Source organism: Euwallacea fornicatus, chromosome 21 (assembly GCF_040115645.1).
Source record: "Euwallacea fornicatus isolate EFF26 chromosome 21, ASM4011564v1, whole genome shotgun sequence".
Lineage (NCBI taxonomy): Eukaryota > Metazoa > Arthropoda > Insecta > Coleoptera > Curculionidae > Euwallacea > Euwallacea fornicatus.
Window position 1 is genome coordinate 1,993,773 of NC_089561.1, and position 27,538 is coordinate 2,021,310.

Below are 27,538 nucleotides of genomic sequence, written 5' to 3' on the forward strand. Positions count from 1 at the left end.
GAGACAATATACAGTAGTACGTCCAAGAAGTTTTGGAGCAGCCCGATCTCACCACGCTCCGCAATCGATTTCTTCCACATAACATGTGGCTCGAGTTGCTATGGATTTCTTTCGACAAAATCAAATCAATTGGTCATCTTGGCCACCCCGATCTCCAGACCTATCACCAATCGAACATGTCTGCGTTATTGCGGGTAAAAGGTTACAAAATTTACCCCATATCTGTAATGCCACGGGGATAGCTTGGAATGAGATCCCTCAAGAGGACATCGATCATCTCGTTGAATCGATGCCTAGACGTGTCCAGGAGTGCGTAAGACAACACTGAGGGGGCCGACGTTATCGATTTTGTTTTTGGATCGGGGTTCCACCCATCGAATTTGTTTAATTTTTTAACGTTTTACTTGCAGCATAAGACACATCGATACCAAAAATGATTGAAATCAAATCATTTTTGCGGAACGTTCTCTTTTCCATGTCAAGCAGCATACTCACCCAAAGTGGTCGTTTCCGAACTGACAAAATCGTGTCTTACCTGAAAAAAAAAAATCCAAATTAAATACGCAGGTTTCCCAGCTATATTTCAAAATTTTTAAATAAAGCCCATTAAACGGTGTGGAAATGATTTGTCATCACCATTTCGGCACCTCCTCGTAATTAAGATAAACCGATAAAAATGTATAATTTCTCCCTTAACGACTTGTCGGGCCAAAGGGGTCGGAAAGTTAATCTTGCCTCGCGGAATTACATCCATGGGGCGGTTATCGCGAACTTCCCAAATAACTCGGCCTTCCTTCGTATCGAATCAGGTCGAATTAGAAACACTTTCCCATTTCCTCAGGAAATCAGCCCTTGAGAGCGACTCAAGAAAATTCAATAATCATTCTTGCGGAAAGCCAGAAATGCGTATTGACTTAGAAATTACCCGATTTTCAATTAACAAAGCAATTATTTGACCTAACGAGTCACCTGCTAATTTTTATATAACAGTACACTAAATCAGCACTTACATGTAGTATTATATAATAAATTGACTATGGTGCGATAATCGCTTTTTCTCTAATTTGTTGAACTTGCTATTCATAAATTCAGTATAACTTTAATTAAATCAAGAAGGTTTATTTTATGGCATTCATTAGCGTTAGAATATACCGAAATTCTGAGCAAGAGGTAAAATCGTTTGATATTGCCGCTCATATACATAATATTATCTTGATCGTTCCTGGAGATTTTCATTCCTTTGTCCGACCAAACGTCCCTATAATGTTTACACGTAAACAAGAAGCGTCACTTTAATACCTAGGAGGGAGATTTGTTATTCAGATATACAAACTCTGTCTATTTATGCAGACAGTGTTATTGCAAATTAGCGCTCCTTGACCATGGCGGCATTTATTATTAGTTCCGGTATTTTATGGGCAAAAAGGCCTTCCGCACCCAGATATGGTTGAATGAACTCATTTTCGTCAGAGCGACATCCAAACACGTTTGATTGTGGATTTCACTGATACACGCTAGCAAAAAAATGGTTCTCTATCAAAAGTACTCAGTCACGGCCGCCACCCGTATAGAAAAAAACATGTGCATGTATCATAGAAAAGTCGTTTGGCCAGACGTCCCGGGGGATTCGACTCCTCTATTACTATTATACAACTTCGTTCGCTTTAGATCAAAACGCCACCGCTTCGGGAACTTTCTATGACGAAAATTTGTTTGGTGGTAAAGAGGTACGCGGAAGATTACGAAGTTGAACCCCAAGAACTCCTCCTCTATTGAAAGCGGAACTGGCAGAGCGGCATTCGACATAAAAATGAACGATAATCGGTCGGTCGTTTGCAGTGGCGGGTAATGGAACCTGATTGGACAATTGAGCGGTGCTTTTATTTCCATTGAAAATTGCAACAATAAAAGGAGACCTACCACCACTCTTTTTGCCTTGGAAAAATTGCGTAAATTCGTGATGAAACCCAGAGATTAAAAGTAAAGGATTTGCATATCACCTAAGCTAGGTTAATGACGAGTGCATTACCCATGCGGACGAAGTATGTTCAAGCTAATTTACAGCATAAGTCACTCGTACAGGCATTTATTACTACTGCTTGGTCGTTGCCTTTTTCTATTTTAAGCCCCGCAGGAATTAGGCAAGAGTGCTATTTATTATAATTAAAACAAATTTACAGCTGAATGATTCCCGGTCTTAATGTGACTAAACTAACTTCATTGCGTCACAACATTATTTCCTCCATGTATGTTGTTCCAGCCTTTTTTGAAATGTGAAATTTTTCCGAGCCCTTTGATTGACCGTCACTTACATATGCATAGGAAAATAGCGTGAGGAGATTTTTAGTAAATTGGAATGACACATAAACGCATTGCATAGGAGGATATATGGGCTGTCGCCAAAGCTACGCTTCAGAGGCTTATCTGCAAATAAAATTATATTCCATTTAGCAGGAAATGGAGACCCAAACAAAGTCATTGACATGGAAATAAAAACGCACCATTGTAAATTATGATTTAATTTTGGCCACATGACATTCCAACCGCAGGGGATAAAAATATATTGCTCAGCTTCTCGCCCCTGGAGTGGGTCTAATCATCCCCTTATGAGATATCTTCCTCAGATTGCTGCCGCCCCAAATTGTACGTCTTATAATGTTTTTCATGTTTCAAGTAACTGCGGTCTGTTCAGGTACATATCTAGTTGAAATCATAGTAGCTTACGTGAATTTCCTCTGCCGATGCAATATACAGGGTTGTCCAATCAGCGCGCGCTGCACGATTGCGGCCTTATTTATGGCTTTGATCGAACGTTGTTTTTACAGTTACACGTAAGACCTTACAAGATGCATCTTAAAAATATTCTCATTTATGAAGGATGTGTCAAAACGAGATACAACACAAGCTTATGTTTTTTTTTTATTGGAACATCCTAATTGTTATTGAATTTTGGCGAATGCGCTAGGTAGTTACTTAAAAGTATTACGATCGTATTAACGCCCGAGGGCTCATCGAACAAGGTGTTATCTGTGTTCAGGATTGACGAAGATCTGCCCGAACAACGATTAATTGCTCTATTTTTATAAATATTTCTTAAAAAACTTTTCGTGAGAACTGAAGGGCCACTGCCTAAGGAGGTTTTGAGATATTTGAATGAGCATACGCCTGAACATTCAAATAAAATCCACGTCGAAGTTTGACTTTTTGCTGTACTACAAAGTAGGAAAATTGTGTTTATGACGTTCTAGGTAAATAACGAAGCCATTTTACATTTTATGGCTTAAATAATTTAAACAATCCATTCATACATAATAAAAAGTTTAATACATTTTTATGATGAAAGGGCTTGTTGTTCGTTTGCACCGCGATAATTGTCGCACAGCGCGGTCAAATTAACAAATATCAAACACTTAATTAGCAGGAAAACTATAATTGACGATATGCAGGTACGTTCAGTTAGATCAACTCAGAACGACTCTTTTTAAAACCCCATTCAGTGTCCTGCACTACCTACCAAACACCCTGTATAGATAAATATATAGAAATACATAAGGGGGATGTTCTCAGTTTAGTTTTACCAACATATAAAGGTTTATCTCTTCGAGTACATTAAGAGCCACATTAAGAGAAATGGGGTCCAGGTATGACGTTTAAATAAATGGGGGAAATTGTGCGTAATTCTGAGGTATCTGATTGGGGTAAGATGCGTAAACTGCGGCGGACCGCTGTATGAGGTGGAGATATTTCCGGGGGTGAGTGATTTATGTGTTATGATATAATATGAGGGGCTAACTGCAGGGAACGGCAATAAATATACATGTACTGAGAGTTCGCCACACGATGGAATACGTTGGAACAATCTTAGTTCGTCTTATAAAATTATATCCGCAAAAACCTGATTTTCGAGACGTTTTACTTCTTCGTACTGCCTCCTACAGTCTTTGATATATTTAATGCAAGTTTGGATTGGATCAGAAATGTTCTATATTTTTCTCTAGGCGAGCTGCCTTTTACCGTTTCGAGGAACCTACCATGCGCTAACTGTTTATTATCGCATATTATCTAAGACAGGTTCTAACAAAATAGTAAACTGTACCATGTTGTTCGTTTCCTCGATCTTAAACTGAAACAAAAACCGGATATTATTATCCATCAGTTGAGTCTAACCCTGTAATTACCAAAAAGTCTGGCTTGGGCCAATCACATCATCGGCCTTGGCCGATAATCTAATCCAAAGCGCAGATTCTGCCGAAACCAATTTAGCCGATTGTTTCTCGTACAAAGCCCACAACAATTAAATAATTACGAAATTTGGAGAACTAAGGATAGTCACTATAATTAAGCCAATCAATTTCGGTCAATTTAAATTGTCATGATTTATGAAGTTGATTAGGTAATGGCCAAAAATTATATAGCTGCCACGATGTTTCTCGTTTGTCGAGTACGTCTGCTCTTCCGTATTTCTAGCCTTCAGGCAATAAAAGATAGAAACGTAAACGAATTTGCCTTCAAAATCGGTATAATCCCTGGAAAATTTAGTGGTTTTTAATCAGTCGATTTCAATTGGTTTTGGTAGGTGGAATAGATTTATGGTGTTAAGTCAGAACGGCCATTTTTTCAACTCTTAGTTCTCTGCCTTTTATCGTATTCATTAGGTTGTTCCGCAATTTCTGTCGTACTCCATATGGAAATTTTTGATGTGCGACAATTTCCATTAGGCCACCTTTAGGACAGCGCTGTCAATTTGATTGTACAACGTCTTTAGTCGTTCCTTTGAGATCTTCAAATTGCACTCAGTAGTTTTTGAGATTTTAGGGTTTCAACATGGACGTTGATAGAACTCATCTGAGACACTGCGTACCCTACGAGTTTCGAAAGGGCAATAGCGCAAATTGTGACTGGAAAAATTTTTAAAATGGTTCGCAAAATTTCGAGCTGGAAATTTGAACCTCAAACATGAATCTCCCACCGGCAGACTTCAAAGACCGCAATAATGGGCCCCTTTGCAACTACTAGGGAGATTGAAGAAAAGATGGGCTATGATCATACCATAATATGCCGATATAAAATGACGTTAGGGTATGTCGAAAAACTTGGACGTTGAGTCCCACATGAATTTTACGAAGCCAACCTGACAACCCGCATCACTATGTATTCTGCATTGCTCGCGCAGAATAAATTTGAATCTTTTTTGGACCGGTTAGTTACCGGAGACGAAAAATTGATTACTTATGATAATTGAATTAGACAAAAGGACAATTTTTTTCCAAATCGGAAGGCTCCAGCAGTCCGTAAACGCAGTATACGTCGGCAATAACGAATGCTCTCTATCTGGTGGGACAGAAAACGGCTTATACGTTATGAGCTCTTGTCACACGGTCAAGGCGTTACCGCCGATGTTTATTGTGATCATTATCACGACTCGATTCAAAAATTAGAGAAACACAACTAGCATTGGCCAATCGCAAAGGTGTCAAGACCGGACAGAAACTAGACCGACGAGGCTATGAAGTTCTCTCTTATCCACCTTACTTTCCAGATTTGGCACCATCAGACTGCCACCTGTTTTTGTCACTACAAGGTTTTTTAGATAGTAAAAAGTGTTATGCCGAAGATGACGTCAATAACGCATCGGTCAGCCAAAAAAAATGAATTTCTTTTGCGACCGGGATCGATAAGCTGCCCGCCAAGTGGAGACAAGTTATCGGCAACAATGGACAGTACGTTGATTAAATTTCTTTTCAAAGTAATGAAAATTTCAATTTTCTTCGAAAGTACGACAGAAATTATGCAACATCCTAATAGTACACTTTGGAAGTTTTGCCGGCCGTATTTTTAGTTTGAGACGAACTTCTCGACGAGAAATAATCTACCCCCTGTTGGGGGCAATTTGCGTGGATATTTCTCAATTTTTGGCTTAAAAATTGAGGACGCGAAAGAAAAGACACTGAGCCTGTATTAGACAAGTAAATAAAGCTTATCGCTTATCGTCGTACCGTCTGGGATGCTTTACACATTTAATAACCTGCAATATGTTGCAGGCCCGTCTCTTTTCACTTTGAGAGGCGGTGTTGTCATTTCGCTCATTCACCCCATTAACCCTGGCGCTTTTCTTCGATAAACTTCGAGTGCCAAATTAACTGGAAACATCCTTTATTTGTTTAGGTATGGTGCTAATTTATTATAACGTCAGTGTTGGATGCGCCCCAGCCAAACGTTTCCCTGCTGGAGTTTTGTAGCGAAAAAAGTCCTTAATCGGGCGGCCATAATTCTTGTCGATAAGGGCGATTATGGCTTTTAAAAACGCTGCCGTCGCAGGAAGTAAATTATTTCTTCTTATCATGCGTCGAAAGTTTCCTCGGATTTGCTTTATTTTTAACAATTTCACCTTGAGCCCTCATCATTTAATGCAACATTAACATGACAATTTAGATTTTACGATTTCGGAGATAAACGCTTGTTAACACCGAAATTATCTCATTCTCCCACGAATAAATTACCATTCGAGCCTTTTATTTTGTGTTTGTACATTACTACCTCAGCCACTATTATTCTCCTCAAGGTCCCGAAAATCACTCTGTTTGTTATGCGAACTCCGTAAACTCAGCTAATTTTTGACAATATTTTTTCTCGTGGCATAAATTATGATTTTTATCTCGATTTCGTTTGTAACTTGTTTTTGATTCAAGTGCCTTATCCGAAAGTTAATCTGTCAGCTGTTCGTACCTGAATCGCATGTCAAAACTTCATGCATTCACCGTCGGTGTATCGCAATATTTGATATAGAACCCAGACGCGGATCCATTATAAATAAAGTTTGAGCGGCAGTGAACTAAATAATTCACAAAGTGCTCTTTCTTAAGTGCACGTCCCCGATTACGACGTCTTAAGCCTTACGGAAACTTATTTAGAAATATGACTCTTTTATGCTTCGTCACCTCGTAAAGATCCTCGCATCTATTCCTTTGTTCCTTCGAATTGTAAAAACAACCCTTAAAACCCTGGGGTAAGCACGTAATAAGTATAGCAATACCAACAATCCTATAATCTCCTATGTAATTTGTATGTAATTACAGGCGAGATTTACATATCCGTGCAATGAAGAGAGCGGGATAACAAAATGACATTCCGAGTCGCCTCAAAGGGGAGCTTAACGGATCATCCGAAACTCAAATGTCACCTCAAACTAGCTGTAAAAAGAGGGGAAGTTAAGCTCTTCGGAAAGACCCGTGTGGCCTACATTTCGAAATATTATGCGAAATGTGAGAGGCCGTTTATAGGGTTTTTGTAATGGAGGAAAGCCGCTTTCGGCATTTGCCAAAAAGAGTAGTGACTTTCCAATAACTCTCAGGTCTCATTAACTTGAAACTTTAAACTTTAAAAGTCTCTTTCAACTTATATTAAAGCCATTCTGCTCGCCTTATATCTTCCGCTCTTGGCTCGGTGTCTGGCCAGTTAAAACTCACAGTTTCCTTAATATCCTATGTATTATAGTCCTCATTAAGAGTGCAATGTCTGGAACAGCGGTGCACTTTTAGGGGCTACAAATTTCCGAAATGATGTGCTTGCATTTAATAACCCCAACCCCGTCTTTTTATTTAATAACCAGGCAAGCCGACCTGCATTATGACGTTCGTGAGACGGTTTTAAATGTCCGAAATGTGAAATCGATTGATAATAGTAGCGGAATAAGGACACAATTTTATAAGACTAAAAGAAAAAGACGCTTAAAGCTCGATGTTATAAGCTTTATTTCGTCAGAAGAGCAGTAATTGCTTCTGAAAGTTCTTAATTATTCTGTTGTTTTTGCTGACACCAATCTCCCCGTGGAAAAAGCAGCATAATCCCGCGATTACGTGCTTAATATCGAACTGACACATACACACAACTCTCCCTATATGGAGGTATTTTCGAAGAGCTGCATCGTTACGATCCCAGCTCGGAACGCCTTCAGCCAAAAACTCGAATGTCGTAAAGTGTTTTCACTTGACAAAGACTCGACGTATAAGGGATTGTAATTATAACTTGGCACACTGTGTAGGTTTCAAATTGAATTATCTTCTTAGCACACATGCAAGTTAATGTGCAATCGACGGCATTGTTGTCTATGTCTCTATGACACGAATTGCCTTTTCTTTACGGCACCAGATTCTACTGTGTTTACTCTCACTCGAACCCTGCTCGATTTCGAATTCACGCTGCAAGTTCGAGGATCTCAAGGACGCATTCTTTAGTTTTCCAGGCGTACGCACTGCGAAGGCCCCGGGGTCTTTATGGAGGTATCTGGGGTCAATGGAGGGTCCATACCTCTCGGCTGGAGTGATGAACTACGTCCGACAAATTTCAACATTTTCCTCAAAATTTCCGAAGATGAGAAAGATTTTAATTAAAGGCGCTAATGTATCGAGAACCCGAGTAGCCGAGTAGCAACTACACTGCGTGACACGGAGAACGGAACACCCCGTAAAAATGGTTTTATTCGAATCATTTTTGGTGTGCACGTTTGTATATGGGAACGCGAAAGACGATTACACTTTCAGCCACATTTATCAATGTATTTACGAGTTATCGGGAATTTTAGGTTTTTATTTTACTGCAATAATTGCAATAAAATATCAACAATATGACTGCAAAATACCATTTATTGGTGTATACTGTGCCTAGAAAGTGGTTTTGGATTAATCAGATATGTCTAAACGCAGAGTGCAGCGTTTCGTCAATTGACCGAATTTGAGAGAGGTCGAATTTATGGGTCTGCGAGAGGCTGGTCAGTCATTTAGGGAAATCGCCACTTGACTGAACCGTAATGTAAACACTATAGTGAGATATTGTCACGCACTGTTCCAAGAAGAGGAAACAGGCAGAGGGAGAGGTGCTGGACGATCCTGAAGAACTAGAGAACGCCGAGATCGCAGCCTTCGAACAGTGGCCCTAAGAGATAGGTTCGTCTCGTCAAGGACGCTGCCGGATCAGTGACCATGGGTGACCCATTGGGATTCGAAGCATTTATCACCGGATCAGAACGGACTGATTTCGTACCGTCTCCATCTTATGTTACCCCCTACCTTAAATCGTCGTCAAAATCGACTGCAATAGTGCAGGGAACGGATATATTGGAATCTAGAATGGGATAATATCGCGTCTAGTGACGAATTCGGATTCGGTTCGGGTATACATGATGGTCGGGCAAGAGTAAGAAGACGGGATGAAGCACGAGTCCTCAATTTACAATACAAAGGCGTGTCCATCAGACTGTTGGGGTAATCGTTTGGGGTGGTATTGCATATGGTAGCAGGTTACCTTTATTTTTCATTAGAGACAATAAGACAGCTCAACGATGCATCCAAGAAGTCCTGGAACCTCATCTCGTACATTACCTGGAAACTCTTGTTAATCCAGTTTCCCAGCAGAAAAATGCACGACCACACACGTGCCTAGAGTGATTATGGACTTCTTTCAACAAAATGCAAACAATTTGACCGCCTCGGTCTCCAGACCTCTCACCGATTGAACATGTATGGGATATTACAGGTAGAAGGTTGCATAATTTACCACATCCTCGACCAACCCTAGCGGCGCTATGTCATGCTGTCCAGTTAGTCTGGAATGAGATTCCCCGAGAGGACATCAATCACCTCATTAGATCCGTGCCTAGACGTGTACAGGAATGTATAAGACACCGCGGAAGACCGACAAATTATTAATTTTTTCTTTTGGTTTTTAACAATAAAATTTGTTAGATTTTTTAATGGAGTATTTGTTTTAGCGCGAGAAACATGCGTGCCGCAAATTATTGAAACAAAACCATTTTCGCAAGGTGTACTCTTTTGTACGTCACGCTGTATATATTAGAAAAATGGATGACATCAATCGTCCGGTGAGCACTGTAAGCCTGCAGCGAATGAGTCGTTCTGTCTTTCTTAATTCCTCAAATATCGACGGAAGCTTTAGCGTTAATGTAAACTTTGAGGCTTTTTATTCGAGATTTTGGATAAATGAAGCTGCCTCGAGCAGCATCTCCAACGGTCCTATGACACTACACGCGTTGCGAGTGTCATTCCCTGATGTTTGACTGGTGGTTTGACTGCAACTACGCGGAATGCCGATGGGGTTTCTAGGCAAAACTTTTCTGGAGTTTCTCGCTGCGGTTCCCTAAACACAAGAATGGTGGGTCTCAAACAAAGTCAAATAAAACCGATTCTATTACTTTCTTCATTTCCATTTCCAGAGCGACAAAGTCAATTCCAGACAGACTCTAAAATATTTAGCTGGAAACTTTGCGAGCTAAGCAAATTACGGACTAAATAGGCGGCGAAACCTGAAAACTGACACTGCACTTCGACAACCAAAGAAATTAACTTCCCAGCGAACGAATTTAATTGCCATTGATCCGGTTAGATGGCTAGCCTAATTGTGTTTCGCTGTCAAGGACGTCGAAGCATTTTTAGGCTTCTTCTGCTATCTTTCGACGATACAATCCGAAGATATATTTCAATAACATTAAGCACAATGGCACCCGCTAGACTGTAAACCGAAAGGAATAATAGATAAACATTGAGAGAAAAAGTTTACCGCACAGAGGGCGAGAAAACAGAGATAATCTCAATGTGGCAGCTTCAGTGAGGCTTATCTCTCGTTGTGTTGAAGCTGTATCTTTAATCCTAGGACGAATTTATTCCCAAATAACTGGAGTGTTGACTATTTGAATGGACCCTTCACACGAACGCAATTTGGTAAATGGCCAGTGCTGACTGAAGTTAAGGTTTCTTGTCTTGCGATGAGGCGAGTTGCAGAATTTGTTTTATTGAGATTTGTCTTTTCAGTTTGATTATTATCTGTCTGACTTACTAATAAATAATTCACGATATAATGCATATTTGCAATCGCCGTTGATGTTATTTAACACCTAAAATGATCGTCACAACTGCGAACCGAAAAAAGCCTACATGCAGACATAAATGTACGAAAGGTGTAGTGACAATACAAACAACCGAATTATGCAAATATTCTGGGTTAGTATGACATAACCGTACGAATGTTGACATTGAAGTGGAAAAACAACTTACTTTGTTCGCTAATGGCATTGGTAATGATGTAAGGTTGTGTTGGGTGATGTCTGTACGACCGCTAATTACTGACGTGACCGAAATGCCGATTTTCCCAAAATTTGTTTGATACGCCACTCACGTCCAAGCACATACATATAAGGTGAATCGATGATTTCCACATCTGGAAAGCTCTAAATGGGAGAATTCATAAAATGCAGACTATTGCGGGGTGTTATTTATTCATGAAAAAGCCAAAAAAGGCAGACACCCCAAACACGATTAGCCTTTTGTTTCACTTAAAATTGCTCGGGTATGTATACGGCTGGGGATTATTGCGCACTCTGCACGTGTGCATTTTAGAATACACACGGGGCTTCCATTTGCGAATTTTTTTTTATTTTCATACCTGCAATATGAGGAAAAGGCATTATTCCGACACGCCAACACATCCATCTAGCATTCGTTTATTTTTGACTTCCCTATCTAAGCGTGGCATTTGCACCATAAGTGTTTTTTCAACAATTAAAAATTCCCTTCCATTAGGACACGTATTGTGGCTTTGAATACCTGAAGAAGATAAAGCGAATTCGCATTTTTAAATTTGTTTTTATTTCGTGCACAACACGAAGCAAAAAGACCCCAACAGTCTGGCAGTTTTCGTATATACGTATTCCGGATTAATTTCGTTTTTGCGTCGACAAACGGAATACGACGATTTCGGATTCGCGATTTTTGAACGAAAATGTGTACGTTTCAGGATCCCGTGCGAAGGAGCCGAACGAAGTAATCGAAGAAGAAAAGTGAAAAATTAAATACTTTCAAAAACATTGTCAACTCAAGGAAACGTGCTTTCGAAGCACACCCGAGACGCACGCGCAAAACGGCCATACAAAGCCGACACGCGAAATTAGCAAAACGTGAAAAAACCTCAACACGAAAAAATAAAAGTGAACTCTGATTGAATTCTGAAAAACATCTTTTTCGCAGAAATGCGTTTTTCGATTGCGCTGGTTTAATTCGCTTAAATGTTGTGAGTGTCCCCAATGAAGAACGGAAATATCTCGGAAACCGACAATCCTATGATTTTCCTTTTCCTAGAAACGGATTGTACTCGAAAAAGTACTGCAAGAAAGTGTTAATTGTCTCTCGATTCAACCTCGGGGTTGCCGATATATAGGGACTTTCTACGAATGGCAAACTCTAAAAAATTCCCCGTAGAGAGAGAACTAAAAAACGATGGAGAAATGAGGTTTGCATTACTCATTCTTTCTTGCCAATCGAGCCGAGACACGCACTTTATCTCTTCCAAATTTCAAATTATTTTATGAAGAAAAGTTGAAAAGAACAAGGGCCCGCAAACGCTTTCTTGTCGAGAGATACAGAGTATTAAAAGTTTCAATTCAATTTAACTTTTTTATTCTGCGCCACTAGCCTTTTTCTCGTATGTATTTGCAGCCGATTCTGAAATGTTTCGAGACGGTACGAGGCGGTACACGAGTTTAATTTTTTTCCATTCATGTATTACGATTCTGTGTGGTTATTGTGGAGAAACCGCCGACAATCCCACATATTGCTTCGCCACTCAGGAATCAAATAATCATACATATGCTGATCTAAAATCGTGGTCCATAAATTAAATTTAAACAAAAGGGATCTGTATAAATTTAAGTCATAGGTCATGAATCTCGGGGAATTACCTGCGAATTCAAACTGAGCACTAAGAGCATTAAATAAGCCGCAATTATGAGTTGTTAATAGATATGAAAAAGGCGGCTTTATTTTAGTCAAAGGGACATGTATACGTCGCGTTATCGACAAAGCGAACGGCGAATATCAGATGCATACTAAAACAACAGAATTTATTATTCCCGAGAGTGGCGTGTCTAAGCCTCACAGCTATATTCTTCAATTTCCGTTCAGTTGTTCTTATTTCGTTACTATTTATTTAACGTCAATAATAAAGTCATTATGTCACTCCACGTGCCAACAACTCTAGAAGCCAAACGAATTTTTAACACCCCAAATCTTGGGAAGAAAGCGTTTGCTATTACCAAGTTTCTTCATGAAGTGGGCTGAGGAACACGTCCTCAGATACGTAAGGAAGGTTCTGGAATACCCTAAGTGAAGGCCATGAAAATTCGCTCACCTAAACAGAAAATTGGTCGATTTGAACATTTTGAAAATGTTCATATTCAATTTATTAATTGAACAAAACATGAAAACGTTAGTAGCGAAATTAACATAAAAATTTATTTTAATTAAAAAATATGTTTGGTAGTGCTCGACGCAGCACTACACACGCCCGCCATTGACTTAAATTCTTTTTGACGCGTATCTATTGCAAGTTTGCTGCGCGGTCATCGAGCATCTTCGCAGACCCGACCATACACGACACGGTATCGTCGAAACTGTCAAACCAAAATCGCCTGTGAAAGCTCGATTTTTACCTGTTTTTGGCCAGGCGCGGTCTTGCACGAACACTCGTTAGCTTTTCATGAAATAATCTTTAACTTCGACCAAACTTTTCAACAATTTTCCACTCGAAATTTAATATTTCTGGTGAGTGAAACGGGAGAAGCCATTACACTGCCGACTGAAGCGTTATTGTTTTGTTTGTAAAACCTACTTGGCGTTCTTAGTAAAACTTATGCGCTTAATGAAACAAGCCAAATTTTGAAAATATTATTTTCTACCTTTTTTCATTCCGGAACATTCTCCTGCGAGCATTTACTACGTTTTTACGAAATTGACCTCAAATCTCGTGCAAAAAGTACAACCGAAATGGCCTGAACTAACCCGAACCATACTCGTACCAAATTACCAATTTACCAACTTCATCGATCCATCTTAATGTAATTCCAGTTGCGTTGGACCGTCTACGCATCCAGTGCAACGTGGGGAATTGTGTCGATGGTTAGGGAAGCTCGTTCTCATTGTCGAGGGGAGCTTTGGGATCAATATCGGGATCTCCAGTGACTAACCGAGTGAGCCCAACAATTTATAAGTTTTCCAGGCCGTGTTGGCAACCTGATGAGTCATAGAACGTTGCGCAACAGTTTTTGATGAATTCTAAGGTGATATGGGTGGCTTGGGAGGGAAATTCGAGAAAATTGCATTATGTAGATTGCCCCGGCCAGAGCTACTGTTTATTAAATCCACAGCCTACGAGAAGCAATTGAAATGTAAAAAATGACTGTGTGGTAGAGTGTAATATAAGCAATTTCCATACGAAACGGTTAAATTAATTATACTAACAATAAGAGCATAGCAAGGCATTTTATGCATGCATATACTTGAACCTGGGACGTATATTATGTGGCCGCACCCATGGAAGAGATGGGTGTAATGTCTGTGTAAATCAGGGAACTTTTGAATAGCAATATTATGACAGTGTCATTCAGGAATTCGGGCTGCATGTGAGATCATTCTAATGTAACTAAATTCATGACCTATAAGGCAAAGAGACATGTAGAGATTGATTTCCTGAAGCGCCGAAGAAATCAATCAATCACGTTGTCTGACAAATTCCGAAGTAATGAATTTGACCTGTGATCGAAATTTGATAAATTAATCTCGAGTGTTACCGAATTAAATCAGGCACGCGACTTTGTCCCTTTTGTTGCCCGGATTAAAGTCGCTCCGAAATCTTCATAAAACGAGGATTTGTCTAGGGGTTTAACGAGTAATTACGGTTCTATGGAGTAATGAAGTGTCTGATATCTACTATAGAGGGAAATATTTAAATTACGAGCGCCGCATTGGAACCAGCAGAAAATTTCCGAGTTTTCGTTGAAGCTATTAGCACTTAAAATATTAAGGAGCTTAATTAAGGGACGTTATTAAATGGATAGAATATTTGCCGCAGACGTGCAAAAAAGAGAGCAAAAACACGACAGCCAAACTTTGCATGAAATTTCGATTAACGCTGGTTTTGACCTGAGAAACAACTTTAAAGACTTGTGATTGCGGGATAAACTTTTCTTTTAGAATCGAAATTTTATCGTGCAAATGTCTTTAAAAAAATCCAGAACATTTACCATCATATTGCGAATTCAGATGCGATCGAAATAGCGCGATAAGTTCGAACAGAGTACGAGGTGCGCAGACTCGGAATGAGCAGGTTCGGTGATGGTGTCGAGCTCCGGCCAAATTGACAATTAAGTTTCGCCTCAACGTTTTGTGCTTTGGGAAATGGGCCGATTTTAGGAAAACGCACGACTTTAGGAAGATTCTTTCCTATTTTGACCCAAAGAACATGGCCTTAAAATTTTTGCGGCATATTTGAGAAACACCCTGTATAAGCCATTACAAACCAATTCACGAGCAAATACCATTTTCTCGCTAAACCCATATCAATTTTAATGAATGGGAGTACTGGGCAATCTAAGAAAGGAGTGGCTGATTGGCCGATTATGTTAACAACTTGGCACAAAAATAACCATTAATTCGAATTAAATCTCACTGGATGTAGAGATGAAAGTAATGATGATTAATAAAACCATGTTGCCGGATAACTGTAAATGCAATATCTACCTCCTACATGCACTGAAATGATTCATTATCATCGCACTAAATATGCACCGATCACAACCACGCAAAACTATTGATGGGAAAAGTGGCATTATTTTATGTGATTCAGACGTTGTGTTTTATGATAAAAGATTATTGTAACTCAGTTTCTCCTGTAAAATCTTCTCAGACAATAAACTGCGGAAGGTTGTTATTGCAATGATCAATCGAAAGTGAGAGAAAGAAAGCTGTAAAGGCGAGGTTCGTACGCAAATCAATAAATTAATACCCATATGAATGTTCGAGCCCCATGTATTAGTGGAATTATTACTTGTGAGGCAGTTAGTAATTACTGCTTCCAAACGGCCTTTGACTCTCAATAACAAAAACAACATTCAAGCAGTTATTTACGCCGTTAAATTTTAGACCTCTTTCATTCTGAGTCTAAACGCCAGGCTCAAGCTAAATAATTCAATTAATTGCCATCTAAAGGTTGTAAACAAGCAAAAAGTCAAACCAGGAAGTGGCCAATAATAATTTAAACCCAAAACATTATTAATATAAAATAATGTGCAGTACGCGCGGGTTTGTGGCTCCGTTTTCCACGCAACGAGTAAACACGTATTATTCACGTAAGTTTCCATTTAACAGCTCGAATGTTATTCAGCAAAAAAGCCTTATACAATATATAAACATATTATTAAAACAAGGACGAAACGTATTGCGCTATTAACATTTCAGCTTCTAATTGTGTTTACTCGCAGATCGTGGTCATGAATCGGTTGGTTCTCTGTGGTTGGTAAACAATTTGCGGCTTTATTATCAGCTATTGGAAAACCTAAAAATAAATTTGATAAATTTTATTATAGTTCCTATGCTTGTGATTGCTCAAATTGGAAACGATACACCTCACATAAATTGATAAATTTTTACTCATAAATTTGGCATCTGCAACTTAACAAATAATTATAAACATTCCTTCAATATGCTTTGACACGCACGTATTCTAAATAATGTGTTAAATCAACAATTGAACAGCTTTTAATAAATAAATAACCACGTGAGTAGATAGACCGCTCACGTGAACTTCAAAGTTTAAACGATACATAAAATTAGTAAGCGCATTCTTCCTTAGTAAGATACGTACGTATGTATGGTTATGTAACTGAATGCTTCGTCGGTAAACTTGTGTTCAATGCTGCTTCTTGTAAATGATTTGGAACTGATTCCACTAATTTCCAGATGTAATCGGACGGTATTTCTTCCCATTCTTCCATTAGCACTCCTTTTAAGTATTCCGTATTCGAAATCTTGCGTTTTCCAATTTGTGTTTCTAGTTTGGCTCGAAGAGTTTTCATCGCACTAATATTTGCTGGCCGAGGCGGAGGCTTGGGTACATGAGGACACTGAACAACCGTTCTTTAACTACATGGGCTGCGTTTCAGATCATTGATTTGGTAAAGTACAAAAGTATTTACAACATTTAATTTTTCCACACTTTTTTTTCATTTAAATTTGGTTGTAATGTTTGAATATACTTGTGTTTGTCCATTATTTTTGGTCAATAATAAAGGGCCGACGGTACTGCACCCCCACACCATTACCCTCCCACCGCGGTGTTTCACAGTAGCCTTCTGATTTTTGTTCTTTAAAAGCTTTTCACTTGATTTTTTCCAAACGCACCCACGAGCATCCGAATAAATTAAATTTACATTCATCGGTAAATAGAACTGTGTTCCAAAATTCCAAATCTTTATTCAAGTGTTCTTTTGCAAACGCTACTCCAATTTTTCTATTTTTCCCCCTAACGACTGTTTTTTTTTCTGGCAATTCAACCACGAAGACTGTGTTTTCGCAAAAATATTTTTATTATTCCGGATTAACTTCTTTATTTGAATGTTTCTCAACTTCAAGAGCGCTACTCCTTTCTTTTACTTGCCTTACAATCCGTCATTCCTCAGCATCGGTCAATATTTTTCTTGGGATTCTTTTCTTCTCAACTGTGTTACACATGGTAAAAAACACTATATCTTTACTCCCACGAATCTCTCAGCAGTTTAACTCCATTACAATGATTGTTGACGAATGAATCGTTCACACTGAACCAAGTAATGCCGTAACAAAATATTAATTAAACTTTGTTCATTAAAGATAAATAATTTATAATTATTATTACATGTATAACTTAATTAAAAAATGTAAATAACAATAATTACTTAGTATTTTTAATTAATTAATAACTTTATATACCTTCATAACTTAACTTGATATTCATTAATTCGTAACAGCTGCTAAATCAACTAAATGTTTAAATTTCAATAAAAAACACCATAAGTAAATCAAACTTACTGGTTATACATTCCGCACTTTTATCTGCAGTAGAATAAATTCTTAAATTTTGTGTGTATTGTTTAAGCTTTGATGTTCTTATGCGCAACCAATTCATTCACGAGCATATTTATTTACTAAAAATTGTTCAATCGTTAATTTAATGCATTATTTATAACAAGTAGATGTCAAGGCACATTACAAAAATATCTGTAATTATTTGTCAAGTTGCAGATGGAACTTGATGATTAAAAATCTATCAATTTATGAGAGGTATCATTTCCACTTTGAGATACCGCTGCAGGTATTGGGTGAACCTACTCGTACCTACAGCATATTTGCCAAAAACGTTTAGATCTCTTACATAAATCATCGTTAACGAACCGTGTTACAATACATTAAAGAATAATTAATTTGCATGAGGACTACTCCCCATTTGAATAAAAAAGGACGCTTAATTGCCACTTCTTAATAATTCACTATGCTAATGAATCGCTTCTTTGTGGTCGGGACAAAAGGGGGCACGAGATAAAATTATTTGCCCCCTTTCGAAGTTTCGGTTTCCTGCTGCTGATAAATTATATATCCGTTTTTTCGTTTTGTTTAACCATTGAATCGCTTGCGAAATTAAATCGCAGTTAAATATGGCGGGGGGGGGAGGGGAAAAAGAAAGTAGTGCTAGTTGTGGTAAACCGGAGGGGCCGAACCCCTACGATTAGGCCCTAGGAAACAAGTTCCACGTCCTTTAAAGGCCGTGAACTCGGTTTTTTTTTTTGATGTGCGATACCCTGTTCGTAATCCACTAATGCTATAAATATTTCTTTTGAATTTCGAGATATTCGATTGTTTACGGTCGTAAACGGTTGGAAACAAACCCCACGTCGTTTAAAACTTCAAAACTCGCTTTTTCCCAAACGGGACACCCTGTATATTTATGTTTTCCAACTGAGCTTAAGCAAAAGATAAATTTACTGATACACATTCCTATAAATATATTTTTTGAATCTCGAGATAATCGAGTGTTTATCGCTTAAGCCGATAAAAACGTCATGCACGAGCCGAAACCTTGACGCTTTCAAATGGGACGTTTCCAGATATTCGAAATTTCATAGCAATAATTAGACGATCCGGCCATGACTTTAACGTCGGCTACTTTTAGCAGAAGAGAGCTCACTGTAGGGACATGTGCTTCCAAAATGTTCTGCCATGTTCATAGTTTCACATACGAAATTAATGCGCTGGATGTTCTACTTGAAATAATTCAGACTTCGCTTTGCGTATTAAAAACGTACAATTTTTGTTAAACGTTTGATTTTCATGAAACTGCAGATCTTTCAAAAATAAGGAGAAATATCCGTGAAAACATCTATTGCCGAACCCCAGATTCATTCAGAGGAGTTACATTTGAAATAGTATTGATTTGACTTAAGAGAACGGGGGAAGCACAAGGGGATATTCTCTATAAAATATTTCGATTCAAAATTGTAAAAATCTGAATAACACAATTTTAAGGAAAAATGCGCCCTTCGATAAGTCAATAGAATCACCCCCGAAAAAGCATTTTGAATGCCCAATTGGCCCTCCATAGCTCTCCTTTCTCAGAGGCCATTTCTTGCAGGTTGTGACGTTTGAATGGGCCTCATAATTGTGACAAATGACGGTTTTAATGTCCCAACAGTCTGATTACTTCATTGTTTTTGTAGCCCAACTACAGTCTGGGCTGGCCAAGTTAATTTAAGAGATGCCTCTGCTTATTGCCCATTGTTTCCATTCTCATTCGCAATTGCATTTTCGGACCTAATGAAAGTGCTAAGTGTCTGTTTCCTGGATAAAAAGAACATGACCTAAACATTTGTTAATACTGCAGAAATTATCGATAAGGCAACGGGGCAAGAAATCCCATTCCGGTTGTTGCTAAGGGTAGCGGACCTACCCCAGTCTTTGACTGATTGGGGCTCCCCTCTCTGAATTTGTAATCTTTAGGGTTGCAATTGCAGGGCAGGAATAATGGAAATTCGCAGCAAGAAACCTGCTTTTTAGCCCCCAGGCAGGACCATATATTTTCCGTTTAACAAGCGTCCCATCACAAACGTACACATGTTTCACGTTGCTCCCATAAGTCGTACGTTCTCGTTACGTCTATTTCCATATCGTATATGGTATGACCAATCCTTAACATTAACTCTGGAGAATTAATACTGACAGGTTTGTTTACAGTTAAACGGTGTATAGAGAATACTCGCGACTTCTTGCACCAATTACCTTTACGTTTTAACATGTGAAAGTCGTGGATTTATGTCTTCTTCTTCTAATCGACCGGTTTTCTATAGCAGAATAGAGAATTATTGGTGGAGTCTTATCCCAAAAAAAGGAGGTTTTATTGTTGCTTCTCGTCTTTGAAATGAAACCTTTATGGGCGAGCCCCAGCCATGTTGGAGTGGCTGCGAAAACGCTCGTCTTTTTTTACTCTGGCACTTCATTCTTGGCAATTTACTCGAATGGTCTTTATAGACAACATCCTACACTTCGAAGTAAACTAAATCAAGTCAAACGGTTTGCTGCCTGGACAGAAGAAAGAACTCGGGACTTTATAGAAACGGTACACACCGTAATATTAGGCGAGAACAGGTTTCATGTAAGGAACATAAAGACAGAGTTTTAGTCGATTTATGGGATCAAAGTTGAAGATAACCTAATGGAAAAGTTTGAAGGATAAGAACGAAGAACGAGATATTGCTATTGCTCTATTGGGTCCTCGAAACACGGCGGACCCCAGAACTGGCGGAGGTAAAATACGTGAAGCAGTTTTTGTGTGGTGACCCGAAGCCCGTGCCACTACTTGGACTTGAATGACGAGATTCACTTCATATTTTAACCAATCGAAGGCTTTGTGTGGTTGTCAGGAATATTAAAAGTCTCGTTACGTTGCAGTTTCCAAGTGTTCTTCGATTTTCTCGTCTAAAACATAAATCGTCGCGCATTTCCATTATTATAACGATTTTTATTACTAGTAAGTTTAGGGCTAATTTTACCCCGAAATGCTAATGTTTATTGACCCTTCATAATGGGCGACCGCTAGTTTACACCCATCCACTCAATCACATTAGCACTCGTGTCTACAAACGCTGCGTTCTCGATGATTTAAAATCACCTTACGTTTCTTCCAGAAAACGTCCAGTTTTTAGAGAACTGAACTCTCCCATATATGCATTCGTACTTGTCCGAATTACCGTAAACGTACGTTTCCCAACAAAAACCAAAGACGGTATTTTTCTGTCAGTAGATATAAATTCCGCTCCTTGAAGTTGGAAAGTTCCAGCCATCGCGGTGGAGCATTTTTCAGGAGTCAATAGAAAAATAAATCTTTTGAGAAAGAGATATTGGCTGGCCGAATAATGGAGACTGGGAGCGTTGCTCCTAATTGTCCGAAAAGGCCAAAGGATCACCGACATAATCCATTATTGCAAATATGTCCCCGCTCGTAAGGTTCATTTTTGTATCGAAAGTTGTTTGTGCCGTCGGTTTATTTCTGCCTTTGATCTTGTCATTTCACTTTTATCTTATACTGCCGATTGCTGCTCGTTTTCACGACTTAAAAAAAATTTAAACTACAGTTATATAGTGGAGTAAACCACTTCGGAAACCAGTTTCAGCTAGGTCACGGCCACGAAGAAGAAAGATGGCAGAAAAAGGGCCGGACTAAATCGAATGGTAAGTCACGACAGGACTGGCATGAGATTAGCTTATCGCGGGGCAACAAAAACGTCGGTCCCGAGACGAATTTCGAAGCAGCCGAGGATTTTAAATAAAATATATCAATAGGAAAAACGCGTCTGGAGGAAAGAGTTGGATGTTTATGGATTTTGCTGGTGTTATTTAATACATTTAGACAGCTGAGCCAAATGGGAGTTTGAATGCCGTTGGAAATTTGTTTGAGAACAATCAAAGAGTCCCTCTTCACTCTATTTGTTCTGCTCGTGTTATTAAAATCGGATAAGAAACCCCCAATAATTCACTAACCACGCCTTTAATTAAGCCGGCTTCTCGGGCTTCATTGTTTGAAACAGAACAAAAGACATACTTCTCTTACCTTAATTTGATAGGAATTCAATTTGCTCTTTGGAAGAGAGTTGAACGAACTAAAGTCTAAGCGACGAGTGAAAATTCCATTGGCACCTCCGGCAATCCTGAAACAATAAAATTCATCGAATTAGAAAACGGCAGCCCTTCTATCGCACAATATTAATAAAGACATACAATAGCTCAAGCATTATTCCGTGTACAAACGGCGGTACTCGATCGTAAATAATTGACTGAAATCACCATGAAACTTGAGTGGAAGTTTGGGAAACTAACCCGGCCCCAAATTCACTTAAGACACCGTTTACAGAAGGTATATTGTTATTAAATTTTGCACGACCTTTGTTGACCTTGCGAGTGAATTTATCCTGCGGGAACCTCCTAGAAGTTTGCCCGCATCTCGTAGGACAAACGTGCACCGATCCCCGGGGGGCACTGCTGGAATTTCAAATCAACGAAAAATCCCGCAGTTATGCTAATATTAACGATATTCCTTAAACTTATAATCATTCGGGGACAATTATTCGAATCTCGTCGCGTTTTGAAAATTACCAGTTTCATATTTCCATAAGAGCGAGAGTTGCGGCCTGAATTATTTCCCAGACACTGTCGAAACTGGAAGGCCAAATATCGTTCAGAATAACTGAGAAGGTCGGTAGTAAGAGCACGATCTGACAACCTTGGACGAAGGGCGATTCCACGGTGCGATGGGTAATGTCAAGCGGCACGGACCAATGTGCGAGAAATACGCGTTCGACCAATGATGGTGCGGCGATCCGCTCAATCACACCTGAACCGTGCGTCATATTTGTTTACGGCGCAGGCATTTGAAATGTGAATTGTGGTGCTGCCAAACTGTCTCATTAAGACTTAGATTTCGGAACCTCTCTGTCGCTTCTAAACCCCCTTATTAGATCAGAGACGTACATATTCTTATTTAATTAGCAACGACGGCAGTAACACTTAAACTGATGTTTTCGTTTAACTTGAACTTAATTTAACAAACTGTATATTCATGTATTATGAGCTGAGAATTACGCCCGAATCCGAAACTTCTGAGCGATATTGCTGGGATTCGATAAACAACTTTGCAGTTTACCCGGAAACTTTTACTTTCTTGTCTGATAACGAACTTGCGAAACGTCTGCTTAGTTATATTAATTTCCACAAGGTACTAGACGTTTAGTAAAATTTGAAACGTGACGTTTTTAGCATCCAGAAAACGTTTACGTTGAGATGTATCAAAAATAGAGAAACGTGAGCCATTTTTAGAAGGATTTCTCCGCTTTAATAATAAACAGAGGTTTAAACTTGGCGCCATCCTACGTGTTCGTTGGCATGTGCGATATCATGTTTATCGTCGAGGAATATCTGACGAGTGTTTATAATCGAGAAACATAATGTTTTATGCGAATAGTGCTTTTAACTTACATATATAGAAACTTTCAACAGTAGAACATTCTTCCTATTTGGCGTTGCCTAAGAATTAAGACTTGTACGGATCCATAATGGCTCAAGTTCGTATTGGGAATGTGCGAGTTTCGTGGTGTTGATATCAGGGATTCGCACTGAGTTCAAACTACTGACAAAGTCTATTGTTTCTAGTTATACAATGACAAACAATTCCAAGGAGAATCGACCACAATAAGAACGTCACACAATGCACTGGGAATAGGAATAAAATTTCCTATAGAAATATCAATGGTTTGGGTACTAGGTTCGGTGGTCACCACGCAGGGGTGCCGGTAGATGTAAAAACGCAACAGAGAAGCAGAGCGGGGAATGTATTAGCAGAAGACAAGTGAAGTAGATGGTAGCTGACCTTGACGATATATCCCTCAGGGACAGGTCCAGAGTTGGAGAAAGTTCTTTTATTCCGAGGTTCTCGGCGGGTAGGCGGTTTGGGGTGTCTCACACGGCCCGGCCGCCAGAACACCAGTCCAGTTTGAAGGTTTTCCTTGTGACAAAAAGAGTACTAATTTCGAACAGAGAAATTCCCTAAAAACAGAGACAAAAAAGGGACATTTTTAATTAAAAAGAAAAAACCTCCATTGATGCACAGGCACTGCCTCTGAAATTCCAGGCCTGCTAATGCCGTTCAGCCCTGCCAGTGTTACGCGCTTAATACGAGATCACGGTTATAACGTCCAATTTATAAAGTCTCGTCAAGTATATTAGAAATACAATGGAACCGATACAGCGAGCCAATTTGTCTGTCCCTTGAACCTTCGTATTAAGCGAGCCGTATTGCATTTTTAAATAGGAAGATCGAAACGAGATTTCCCAAAAGGACAACAAATAATCAATTATTTTGAATTTAAAGAATGCCGCATCGTGACAGAGTTCCTGCCTCTGAAATGACAAGCGTGATAATACCAGCTGGAGGAACAGGAAGATTTCTGTTGTAATTGCTGTGAATGTAATTTTCGAGTTACATGATCCGACCTCAGTACGGTAATTTTAGTTCACTTAACGTTATTACATGACTTTGTTTTCGAAATTGGCTTTTTCTACGTTAAACGACAAACGAAGAACCTCTCCCGACGATTGCTCAGATGTATCTTCCATCCGTGCAGTTGCCTAAGAGATGGTCTCCGTTGCCATCTTCATTTCCATTTTCCGCAGATCTTACTTATTCTAGTAGCGGCATAAAAAACGTAAACAAAGCGGTACTTTCAATTATACAGGATCAATCGTGACGAATACAGTACAATAATTAGGTGCGCCAGTGCCATGAGTTTCCGAAGGCTGAGCTCTACTACGTAGTAACCTTGGCAGTGAATGCTGACATGACAACAATTTATATAGAACAGTCTGGCAATGAAACCATCAATGATCTCATATTTCGATGGTTGGACAAAAACTTATAATTGCATAAGCCGGTTACCGTCCAAACTGGTTTTCGGTTACCTAATCCGCGCACCCTGTACAACCAAAAAATAATATAAAAAAAAAAACAGGTCCAAATGTTGATGGAGGATTTCAAGGTTAACGACTATGCTAAACGTGCGATTTTATTTGGTTGGGATGCTCCACTGCCTTCCATTTTAATAATGATGCTTCCTAAAGCCCCTTTTCGGTGCTTCAAGGTTATGCAACTGAAATCAATGGGTTAAAAATTACTTGTTGGGTACCCCGTACTGTTCACAAACAAGTCCAAACATGGCGTTCAAACCAGTTGTGCATGATAAACAATCTATCTGGCGCCATTATAAAAACCATAACATGAATGAGTCAGGTTAAATAATATTTCAGAAAATTGGCGGTTTATTTTTGGAATCGAGACGTTACGCTTACATAATACCATTATGTCCCTGGTATAATTAAAGCTTTTCTTTAGCGATCTTGAGCTGAATGAGACAGCTCCACCAAAACCACTTACACTTGAAACTCTTCAGAATTCATGTCTATTTTCTACAAAAATTTACCTATAAATAGACTCATAAACAGTAATTATTTGGCATTAGATAAGAGCATGCCGGTTAGCAAAACAACAACGACACGTGGGCGATTAATCGGAGGTTCATGCAAACAGCATTAAAATTACGTACATGTTTGCAGATAATTGTTAGGTGGGAGTGTTTTACTTTACATGGAGAGTGTAATGGATTTTGAATCTAGTCGCAGGGATTAAATTCCAGACATAAAAAAGGGCACTTTAATCCACGAGATAAGGGCTCGAGGTATTTTCGGAATTATGGTCCTCAGCCTGCGTTTGGCAAGCTCTCCCATTTCTGCTGACCGGGTCTTTAATAGCTATTAAGAGCCCTTTTTATTGACGTCAGTAATAGGAAAATTGAGACATTTTTCCCATCGATTTCCAGATAAATCGGCGGCATAAGGGCTCTAATGGCTCATAACGAAACTCCCGGCTTTATTGCCGAATAAATTCAACCTTAACACCGATAGACGCACAGGAAGGCTGCAATTTATGCATCTCGCAAAAGGGTCAAGGATGCACTTTTTGATTCGTTCAATTATCGAAATGGGTCAGCATTGAAACATCCAATTTAATCAGAAACATTGATTGGTGTTTACATTTGAAGTGAATGAAAAAATAAACGGCCTTAAGTTGATTATTCGTGGCTGTTTACTTGAGTGAAATGAATTTTTGTGCACTTTGAATAACAAACGAATAAATAATGACGACTTCGAACTTTAAGAAGATGGTTCGGCCAGTTAAGCGAAAACATGTGAATATTAACGAACCAATTTGGGCCCAGGCGAATTAATAAACAATTATTGTCTGTGCTGATTGTTTTTAGGTCAATGTCGTTTTGCAAAAAGTGACATAAAACACCTAATTTATCGACATGTTCGATATGCGGCCAATTTTAAAATTCGATTATTAACAGTAAAACGCTCCTTGAATTCAGTCATAATGCCATTTAACAAGCTTTCTTAATTAGGCTGAATTGCGATTACGCTTAGCAATTATTGCACATATATTCATTATGTATCTGGAACGGCACGATTTTTGCACAAAAATTGCAGTGCGAGCTCAATTTTGAGCACCAATATCTGGGGAATTGATAGAGGGAATCTGTTTAGCGTCAATATTTCGAGAACTGCGCTAGCCGGGTTGCAACGTCTCTTCTAGTTTCTGAGACCTCGTTTCTATTAATTTTCGCGATTTTGAGAATGCCTCCGGAATGGAGGTAATATTTTCCCATTTCAAACTTGAACTTTCTGGGATACTCAACAAACGAAACTTCAGGTTCTTTGCAATTCTATTCTCGAGACCTACACCATAACGAAAGGCCTAGCACAAGAGAACAATATGTAATACCACTTCCTGCTTTCCTTATCTTCTATTCAAGTATTAACTAATTATTACTGTAATCTGCAACATAGACGATAAGAACTACGTCATAATATGAACTGCACTAACTGACAACATGTTATCTCTGCCAAAGAGGTCAATGTTCGCCAGGTTCTAAACGTGAACATTTCTTGCTGCCTTCAAACAATGCTTGAACATTTTATGCCAGTACTTATCAAGTATTTAGTTCCCATTTTATAGTCGACGATATATTGTTCTCGAAATATTAAATTACTTAGCTGAAATGCAGCTTTCGTTTTGTGTTACCGGTCCGATTTGCTTGCGTTATTGTGGACACCAAGAATCACAATTGCACAGATTTAGATTTACAGTTGAAATCCTATAGTCAAAGACAATGCCAGATAACAAACCTATCTCAACAGCAGCGACGAATATTTTCGAAGACTATTGAAACCTTCGAGTGTATACGAGGTGTAACACCTTGTTGTTCGCGTTTCAAGGCTCAGCTAAATCAAACAGACATTTCTCTCTAGAGGGCAGAAAGCAAACTTGTATTGTTTGTCAAAGTTATGCAAACCAGTATTCAGAGGTAATGGTCTTGGCAAGCATAAAAAATTGGGTTTTGAAAGAGGGAAGTAGTAGGATTTTATTTAAATTGCATGGCTTGTGATGGCCTTCAGACGATTAGCATAAGAAACTAATTACCTGATATTGAATTTCATTTTTTTTGTCGGCAATTTTTGTTTCGATAAAGTGCTATTTAAGATTTCCGAACTAGTTGCCATTAGGT

General features: G+C 38.9%; 1 protein-coding gene across 2 annotated transcripts in view; it reads right to left on the reverse strand.

Moving 5' to 3' along the window:
- heca (headcase) overlaps positions 1-27,538 on the reverse strand; it is a 78,667-nt gene that overhangs the window by 34,271 nt on the left and 16,858 nt on the right. For both annotated transcript variants that reach the window (XM_066294398.1, XM_066294396.1), the window contains exon 4: positions 21,976-22,072. In XM_066294398.1, coding sequence (XP_066150495.1) covers positions 21,976-22,072 — 97 coding nt within the window. The remainder of the gene's footprint in view (positions 1-21,975; positions 22,073-27,538) is intronic.